General features: G+C 31.9%; 1 protein-coding gene across 1 annotated transcript; it reads left to right on the plus strand.

The window, feature by feature from the left end:
- The first annotated feature begins 4,095 nt into the window (after positions 1–4,095).
- LOC111904079 (MADS-box protein AGL42) lies at positions 4,096–8,860 on the plus strand. Its single transcript, XM_023899859.2, has 8 exons — positions 4,096–4,408; positions 4,485–4,673; positions 7,752–7,833; positions 7,908–7,969; positions 8,052–8,151; positions 8,246–8,287; positions 8,377–8,439; positions 8,513–8,860. Exons 2-8 carry the CDS (start codon positions 4,492–4,494, stop codon positions 8,606–8,608), a joined length of 627 nt encoding a protein of 208 aa, XP_023755627.1. The 5' UTR covers positions 4,096–4,408; positions 4,485–4,491; the 3' UTR covers positions 8,609–8,860.
- The last annotated feature ends 1,834 nt before the right edge of the window (positions 8,861–10,694 follow it).

The following is a 10,694-nucleotide window of genomic DNA, read 5'->3' on the forward strand; positions in this document are numbered from 1 at the left end:
ATTGTCAAACAAAATTAACTTAAATCCATTGAAATAGAATGTATTTAATTTTAATAAATTTTCTCTTATTTTAAATTTTGAATTTCCGGTTATAAAGGTTTTAAAATAGTCAACTTTAAAACATATTACTGAAAACAATTTCAATTAAGCATTAAATATCAACCATTAATATAAATCCATTTATATTAGCAAACCATTAATATAAAATCCATAGACCTTACTCAAACTTCCGTAAATGTTTGAAGTAAGCATTCATTTTTCCATTATTTTATCATTGTCATAAAATAAAAATAAAAAATCAACATTTGTTTAAATTGTTTAATTCGTCTCATAATAACAAGTAAGTTGTGTGCCAATTATGTATTTTGACATTTTTAATGAGTTATGCGCAATATCTAAATCGAGCAAGCATTAATGTTTTTATATTTCTTTGTTATAGTTTCTTTTATATATTTAATATTGTATGTGTGTGTGTGTGGGGAGGGGGGTTATGTGGTTCATTTCAAATGCTATTTTTTAAAATAAACAATTCTATTTCGTAATATAACCATAAAATAACAATGTATTTTGAAAGTAAATTGTCAAACGTTGGATTATACTTGCGTAGACCCGTTTTTGCGCATGGTTAACTATATGTAGCTGTTTCCGGTGTCACAAGTAAAAAAGGTTTGAATGTACTTTGTGGGGATGAAAGTCGTTCAACTAATAAAACAAAAAATGGTGTCTACAAAGAGGTCCTTCAACGACTATATACATTTACCGACCTCAGTGTATTTTATACACATTTCAATAATATCAATAACCCTGATTTTTTTTTTTATAATTATTCCGCAATATCTATATACATTTATATTTTATTTATGCGTTCCCCGCGTTTAAGGCGGGTCATAATCTAGTTCCTATCTGATAGATAAGAAGAAACCATGTGGTTGAAAGCAAAATCTGATTCTGGGTATGGTTCCATTATAATGTTTAGCAGATTTTTGTAGATTTTTCAATCACTATCAATGAGTTGACCCATTACAAAAAAACATAACCAGTTGTTTGGGACGAATTCCAAAGATCAAGTGTGAGACAAATCCAACCTGGCATCCCTTCAATCATATTCTGAATCTACTATTTTCTCTTAGATATGTTGCTATACAGTCACCTTGAACGGTAGGTTTCTCGATGGTGAGAAATTTTGGGGGAAGATTTTGAACTCAAGAATATTTGTTTTAGGTTCCTTGAGAAGATTGGTTATAAGTTTCTTTGATTTTTACCATAAACAAATTTAGAAAGGGGTTCAATTCTTGAGTTATGATTGAGAAAAAAACTAACAAATGATTTCCATTAAGGGTGACGACTATGACTGGAGGTAGTGATAGGGTGTAGGTAATGTGAGGGGAACAATAATGAAGTTAAAGATGCTTATTTTACTGCTGCAAATTCTAAATAAAAAAGTCGGGGTTCTTTTCCTCAAATCTGATTTAGGGTTGCTGACGGGAACAGATGGCGTTGGATCTATGGCTTTTGATCGCGGTAGAGGCAAGAAATCACTTACCTTGGCCGGTTACATCCGGTGGTGGTGGTGGCGGGAACAGATGGCAACTTTAGGTTATAATGGTGATGTTTTGGGAGGTGAAGGAGAAAGACAGAGGTGGGTGTATGTATGTATGTGTTTGAGAGAGAGAGAGAGAGAGAGAGAGAGAGAGAGAGAGAGAGAGAGAGAGAGAGAGAGAGAGAGAGAGAGAGAGAGAGGGTCCTCTCTTGAATTTTTTAATTAATAAAATATAAAATTAATTATTAAAAAAATATAAAAATAAAAATAAAAGGATATTTAGTGTTTTTTATTTTGTCGAGGGACTAAAACCGCACACAAACAACATGCTCAAAAGAACCGTTGATCCAAAAAAGTTACTATAAAGACCATTTTTGCAGTTTTGTCCTTATAAATCCTATTAATTATTTTTAGCCCAAAATAAAAACTAATCCTAACTTTCCGAGCCCAACGCCCCCCTTAGCCCAACTTCCTTAATATTGTGGTTATATGAAGACAGTTAAAAATCATCGGCAAATGGCAAAAGGACTGTACTGCAAATTACATTCACTTTCACTTTCTTTTACAAACTTCAAGTTCAAGAAAAATAATTTATAATTCTTATTAGTTAATATATATTTATGTTATATTTTACCTATCGTTAATATATTTTTTTGAGCAATGTAATTTGTAATTAATGACATTGTTATAATTAGTTAATTGGTTTCTTAATTTTTATAATAATAGAGTAAACCATGAGTAAGAAAATAATTATTGATTTTTTTTTTTCAAACGGAAAAAGAAAAATAATATTGAATTCTTGAAAAAATGGATGTAGTTTCTGTTTATACCATTTTTTTCTTTATCACTATCAGTTTCAATTTTACAAAGTGGATTATTTTATTTGAATAAGTTTTTTTAATATATACAAGCCCTTTTATCCTAAAATTCAAACTCAGCCCCTGATTCCAAGGAATACATAAAACAATACACAAAACAATTCATAATAAGCACATAAACCATTTAGGCAAATGAATAAGTATTAACAATATAACAATTCACGATATCCAATCATTTCAAAATAGCCATAAAACATAAACATAACCCAATCATTACAAAATTAAGTAAACATGGCTAAGCAGGTAAGCTAACCTATTTTTTTTTTTTTTCGTACACTCATCAACCGAGAATTCATAAGAGATCAAAAAGGAACAAAATTTCTTCCTTTGGAAACTAAAAATACACCGAGTAATTTGAGTTTTTTTTAGAGTCCTCCCCACCTACCAATCATTTGTATGGTATGCATCAACAATGTCACACTTTTAAAAACCAATCACAAATATTATGGAGGCATCGTGCGAAGTTGATCGACAAAAAAACTCTTTGGTTCCCAAAATGGTCGTCATTAAGAAGGATACAATACTAGACGATAAACTCTGTTTTGGAAATCGATGCGATAAATGTTTTCTAAGTAGAACAATTCTTACAAACATGCGTCCTTGCTAAAAACCCCGACACTGTTATTTCTTTCAAACTTTATTCATATTGATTCTTGGTACGGATTTCGATGAGGGGTGAGAGTTTAGAAATCAATGGGTATGACAACTTAAGGACTCTGTATATGGGTAACGAAAACAGTTCATTGACAATGTTTTAATGACATCATGAAGGTTTTGAAATGGAGATTAAAGTCTAACATAGTGAGAACATGGGAAGGTATAAGGATAAAGGGATATTTTAGACATTTCATATACTACTATATATTAGTACTTAACGATACTAACCTAACAAATTTAGTTATAAGGACCAGGGGCGTTATAAAATCTATATTTAGGGACTATTCGTGCAAGCATAATATCATAAGACAATTTGAAAGAAAATTTTTAAACCATAAGGATGATTCGTAAAACTTAGTCAAAACTTAATAATGTTATGACATAAAGACTAGATTAGAGAAATTTTTAAAACCATAACGGCCATTTGTTAAATTTAGTCAAACCTTAATGATCTTAAGACGAAAGTTAATGTTGGGTTGTAGCTGCGATTGGACCACTTCATTCAAAATCTTTAAATACCACTAGACCTTACGCTGGTATATGGAATATTCAATATTCAAAATATAACTGAATAAACTATAACTCTATAAGTATATGTAAATCCATATTAAAACAAATAAATGCATAATGGAATATAAATACTTATATTTGATTTTAACACAACCACATTTCCTTTGGATATAAAGTAGCAACTTTCTTTCTATAAGAATGTAAGAAAACTATACCTATCAGCCCTTTTCTTTCCTAAGTTTGCCAATACGAGATAAATTTATGCTTTCTTTTCTAAATAACTTTTTTAATAAATAAATATCTTGTGTCATTCATATACACAAAATTATGGACTATTTATTATTATTATTATTATTATTATTATTATTATTATTATTATATTATAAGACACGCCGTACAAATGCATGGTTCATTCACTTTTCAAGCTAAGACCATGTATTGATTTTGACTTTTCTTTTGATTGTATAAAGATAGGGGATACAAGAGTACAAGACTAGACTATGAAAAGCAACTTAACTGGTTTTTGTGGTCTAGAACTAAAGAGATGTATGGCAACCTAATAATTCTGTATGCCCACGTTTTTCCATCGATAAATATCTCTATTCAGCTATCTTCTTCCCCTTCATCATCATGGAAGATGTATGTTATGTGTAAATTTCTTTAGGGTTTTTTTGCTTTTAATCTTCCTATTTTTGATGGAAATCTGTTGGATCTTAAAAATTTAAGGAAGTGTTGATCCTTTTGAGTTTGATTATTTGGAGTCGAACAATCTGTTGTTTAATTTTGAATTGTTCTTGAGCCATTTCTTTCTTACTCGACCTTGGTAAGGTTTTGAAAATTAAAAGTATTCTGCTTTATGTTTTTGAGGTTGCAAGATTGATGATTTTATTCCCACACAGAGAAACAATGGTGAGAGGAAAGGTTCAGATGAAGAGAATAGAAAATGCAACAAGCAGGCAAGTGACTTTTTCCAAGAGGAGGCATGGACTTCTAAAAAAGGCCTGTGAGCTTTCGGTACTTTGTGATGCTGAAGTTGCTTTGATTATCTTCTCTCAGAAAGGGGAACTCTATGAATTTTCTAGCTCGAAGTAAGTTCAATTCCTTTCACTCTATCTTCAACTTATTACATACTAACAAAATATTTGAATGTGACATTATATAAAAACTAAACATATATATGAGGGATGGGAGTTAATGTGCAAGTTGCTTTACTTGTATTCAAATTCTTTATGATAAGAACATGTGTTTTCCAAGAAAACCCCATCCTAGAGTAAATTGTGCATGCAAGCTGTGATTCCATGTGTACGTACTTCATGCGAGTCTGACTAAAAAAAGATTCCACAGCATTACCACGGCTGCTTCTGCTTTAATGACCTCTTCATCTGACACAAGGAAACCCTAGTTAGTTGATGTATCACTTACGCCTTTACGTACCTATGTACTTCCTACAGTACTCCAGCAGTCTTGTATATATACTGCTGGTCTGCTGGACCATGGTTTTGATCTTGTTAATAAACATGATTAAGCAACTACGTACTTTCTATCATAAAACTCCCTTATAAAAAGCAAGCAATCTACATAAAAACATTGTAGTTGGAGAACGGGTGAAACCCTTTGGAATCTATAATGCTTTTTTGCAGCAAAACCATAATATTTCCAAGAACATTTGAGTAAATTACACGAATGGTCCCTATGGTTTAGGGTAATTTGCGTGTTTGGTCTCTAACTTATTTTTTTAACTTGGAAGGTCCCTACTGTTTGTTTTTGTTACGCACTTGGTCCATGTCTTACCTAAAAAGACTATTTTTCTCTTGATTTTTTTTAATTTATTTAAATAAACACACCCCCAACTCCACCTCCGTCACCTTACTTTATCTACCTCACAATTTTTTCCTATTTAAATAATATTTTTTTTAAGTAAGATAGGGACCAAACACGTAACAAAAACAAACAATGGGGACCAAGTGCGTAACAAAAAAAAACAGTACGGACCTTCCGAGTTAAAAAAATAAGTTAGGGACCAAACATTCAACTTACCCCAAACTATAGGGACTATTCGTGTAATTTACTCAGAATATAATTATGATCCAACTTCGACAATTAATTATCTTTAGAGAATGATACTAGAAGCATAACTAAAATTAGATTGTCAAGGCATTGGGTTTAGTTTGGAGTGTATGGCGTATCATTAGGCTGGTGGGAGTGGGCTTGACAAGGAAATGCCAAAGTTGAGGTGGAGGGTATTTGCGACGACAAACACCGCGTTATGGCTTTGGCAAGTGGTTCTTTCATAAGACACTTTCAAGGTGTCAATCACAATTTTGCACCATATAATAAACTTCATGTGGTAGAGCATTGTAGATGGTTGTTATTGCTCTAACATCGAGACTGCCTTTCTTTTTATGTTCTTCAGTCCATTGAGCCATTGGAGCATGCACGACTCTTGGGGGTTCATCGCCTTAGACCATAGTTTGCATGGGCACATAAGTAAGGAATTCCATCATTTTGTAATCCATTGTTTCAAGCACCATCATGATTTTACTCAATCATATGGTGAAATTATTTTCGTCGAAATGGGGGCATTTGTTCAATGAATGTGATTGGGAGCTTAAAGAGGAAGAAGTAGTTAAACATGAGGATGCCCGATTTAGTCAATGCAAATACAAGAACACACTATAAGACTTCATTATAAAGAAAATGAAACATAAACTTATTTTGATTGGACACTTTTAAACGATTACAATTGTTCATTCACGAAGAATAATAAAACATAAACCCTAACATAACATATATACTGGATTGATCTTGGTGAACACGTCTTTGGTCAGCTACAAACTTCAATACTGATCTAGCTGATGACACCAACTTAACTAATCACTAGGTTGACCAAACATTTTTCTCAAACTCTCCTTTGAGCATGTGGTAATTCTTCCTTATTTTATACTTTGATATACAAATTCTAAAACTATCCCTCATTGTTATTGATATATGAGAAAAACCTTCATTTGGATACTTAATTTCCATAATTTTTGTTAGTTGATTATGGAGAAAGATGATTAGAGATGCTTAATATTTTATTGAGCTCGGCTATGATACTAATTTCTTGATGACAAATATTAAAAAGAAATGTTTCTTGAAAATAAGATTAAATGGAGAATAGTATTTTCTTGATATTACTCTTGAGTTCATTCTAACTTTGGTAGTGACAAACTAATTCATTCTAACTCTAGTAATGCCAAAGTGTACACATATATGTATTTATTATATACATTATTTTCTTATCAATTGTAGACTCTTTACCTGCTTGGCCTTTTTTTTTTTTTTTATATTCTTAAAGTTTAGACTATTTATCTTCCAGAGACATCAAAATTTAATTAGTTGGTTACATAAACATTTACCTGATGAAAAATAGTAAAACTTGTGAACCTTTAGTCGATTAGAAAAAAAAAATAAAACTCCCCTAAACAAAATTTTCTATTTTTTAAATGCTTTGAACCTTCCTTTGATGCATATATGCTTTTCAAACAAGAAACATTTTGTTTTTACTTCTCAAAACTAATTTTCTATATTTTTGGAATGCATAATCGACCAGATATCCATTGATTCAATGGATCTGAGTATGACTTTGATTATTTAAAACTGGTGATTATTGGGGTAGGTCAAATTAATTTTTGAAATTTGTTAAAAGTGTTTAAAAATCAATTGATTCGTTTCAAAACCGACTCCATACCTTTTTCTATGTGTAGCTACAATAGCGAGTCTAATCTTTAGCTCTTTAGTTGAAGTCCTATCGAATGCCTAACAATTTTGTGAAATAACTAAGATTTTTTTCCCCTCAAGTGATTATTGTATCATTACCTTATATTTTAGATCGTGATAATGACCTTATATTTTAGATTTTAGATCGTGATCAGTATCTTATCATTTATTCTTCCATTTTTCAACAACCTATTCCATTTTGTTTACTTTGATTTTAAGATTCAAACCAAATTAGGAACAACTTAAAGAGTGGGAGGTTTGACATCTCTTTCCTCCGATAGACATTAGATAAGTTTTAAAACTACTATCTTACAACCGATTCTTAGATAGAACGACAAACTACACAAAACTCTTGTGGAAATTGATTTGTGATAATAACTACATAGCTTTTTGTTATTTGGTTTCAGCATAAAGAAGACGATACAGAAGTACCATGAACATGCTAAAGCAAATGAAAGTTGTAATACCGAAACTGAACCCCATAATCAGGTTAATATTCTACAACATATAAATTAGTTTGAATTACATGTTGTCACCAAAAAACATTTCCATGAATTTTGTAGCAGTTGAAGCACGACACCATCACCATTCAAAATAAAATAGACCAAATTGAAGTTTCACAACGGTGCGTGTTTCATAGTTTCATTTCCTTTTCCATTAATTATATCTTTTTTCTAGTTTCAGTGCTACAGTTTGTGATATTTTAGGAAGCTTTTAGGACAAAGCTTAGGATCATGTTCGGTAGACGAGTTGATGAAGCTAGATAGTAAAGTGGAACATAGCTTGACAATCGTAAGAGAAAGAAAGGTATGCAAAAGGTTACCCATAAATGGATTTATTCATCATCATTGTCATTTTGGTCCTGTTAACCAACTTGGTTAACTTCTGAACTTGATCCCAGACTCAATTATTCAAGGATCAACTTGCTAAATTAAAAGAAAAGGTTTGCATTTTCCTATCTCCATAAAACTAAATATCCCATATGCATAAATGCATGATACATCCTTCATTTTACACATTTCTCCTGTCCAGGAAAGGTTACTATTGGAAGAAAATGCAAGATTATGTCAACGTAACATAAGTTTGTGTGAAAAGGTATAATCTTACACATACATCCATTATGTTTATTTTTTTGAACATTGATGTAACCTACTAACATGATTACCAGACATATACTTTTACAAGAAGGCAAAGTATCCAAAATTCAGAGGTAGGGACAGAGTTGTTCATTGGTCCACGCCTCCCTCAAAATTCTCAAGAGTGATATTATTAGAAGTTGATTTTAATGGATACCCTCTGGTGGTAGGCACCCCTAGTTACTTATGGTGGGTCTCCTCTAAACAAGTTCACCAACTTCAACCATATAAGTTCCTACACATGCTAGTCTTTGTTGTAATACTTCTACTCAAATCTAAAATAGCACTTAACTAGGGATGATTTTACGATTAGATATTCTAGGCTTATGATTTCTTTCATCATACAACACAATCTATAAAAATTAATTATAATTATTAAATCTAAATATCACTAAATGATGCAAAATATAATAACTTAACGATCAACCTTTGTGATAACAATAACTAAAGGGAAAATGATATAATAACCCAACGATCAACCTTTGTGATAACAATTAAAATATCATTAAATCCAATGATCCATGTACCTATTCCCAATGGAACTATAATATGCATTACATCACTTGTATTGTTAGTAGACAAGCAACTTTGCTATCATGCAAAGTTTTGGAAGCTTTCAGGTATTCTTTCTTGAATCAAATACTTTTTGTTGCTTCAAATGGTTCTAGCTTACAAAACCCCATCGAGTGAAAGTAGAAATCAATTTACGATCATAAACCATATTCTTAACTTAGAAGATAACATGAATTAGAGGCATGCATGAAAACCAATTATCTGTTTTAGAACAAAACCTAGTTGTTTGGAAAACCATTTTTTTTTTACAAATTAACGAAACTGGACACAACTTACTAGACACAATAAGTTGTTTAATTACCTTTACAAATTAAATATATTTGAAACTAGATTGAAAAATTTGTAAACAAGATGTCACAATTTTTAATTTTTTGTTTTATCTTCAAAATGTTTATGTAGCCCTTTATAACTGGTTTTATGTGTGTGATGTGCATAATTATACCTATCAACTTTTAAATTTATAACATAACCTAACTTAACTAATTATACACTTATAGACAATGTACCTAGTCAAATTGTAGAATAGTAAAGTAAGTCGGGTGTCGATCATAGGGAACGATATTTAATTAATAAAATAATTACTAAAATCTTAACTAAGAAAAACAACTAAAAGTGGGGGGTTTTATCCGATTTTACAATTTCAGAAAAACTTAAATTAAAATACCTAATTTATGACTAGAAAGACGATTTAAGACCAAGATTAACTTTGAAACATCCCGACAATTATAAGGTAAAAATTTCATTTTTATTATAATCAAAACGCTCATGTAGCCTTTATTCAAACATGTAACAAGATAAAACAATTATCAGAGTTCATTCTCAAAATCACGTATTGCAGAAAACGCGGGTGTATACGCTACGATCAAGTCGAGCCCTTCCCTTTTGAACCGGAAGTACCTGAAACCAAAAACCACAAACAGTAAGCAAAAAACTTAGTGAGTTCCCCAAAAACCACATACCAAACATATCATACGAGCCATACATATCATACATATCCAGTAATTAATATAAAGTGTAATGTGCCAACCATAGTCTTGTCATTATGAAACGAGTCATATCATGGTCTTCCTTGCCAGACCAGAGGCAAAACCCTGGGTCTTACAGTCAAGTGCCAGGAGCCACCTCCTGGTCTTCCATGCAAGTATCACAAAGACAACTAGCATACAATCTACAACTACTTAACCAATTAACTGTCAGAGTTCAGACTCTAGTCTTGCATATAGATTGCAAGGATCCGCCTCCTGGTCTTTCATACAAAGTGCCAAGGGTCACCCCCGGGTCTTCCTATAATACATAAACCAAATGGGCCGTCATTAGTGCCTTCGACCCACAGAACAGTGAGGAGACTCACCTCGACAGCTGAAACCACGAATAAATCTCTGACCGCTGGTCCGCTAGAAATCCGGAACTATTAAGAAAATAACACCCAATTAACAATTGGGTTCCAAACCAAAACCAATAATCCACATATATGGGGTAAAAATACCATTTACCCCTCACCAAGTTTGGTCCAAGACTAAGGTCCAAACTCACAATCAAAGGCCTACAAACCAAATAATCAACTAAGGTCCACTCATGGCCTAAGTTTCCAAATTGGGCCCAAAACCTTACATGGGCCTTACCCTAAAGCCCATTAACTTT

The sequence above is a fragment of the Lactuca sativa genome, chromosome 8, assembly GCF_002870075.4.
Source record: "Lactuca sativa cultivar Salinas chromosome 8, Lsat_Salinas_v11, whole genome shotgun sequence".
NCBI lineage: Eukaryota > Viridiplantae > Streptophyta > Magnoliopsida > Asterales > Asteraceae > Lactuca > Lactuca sativa.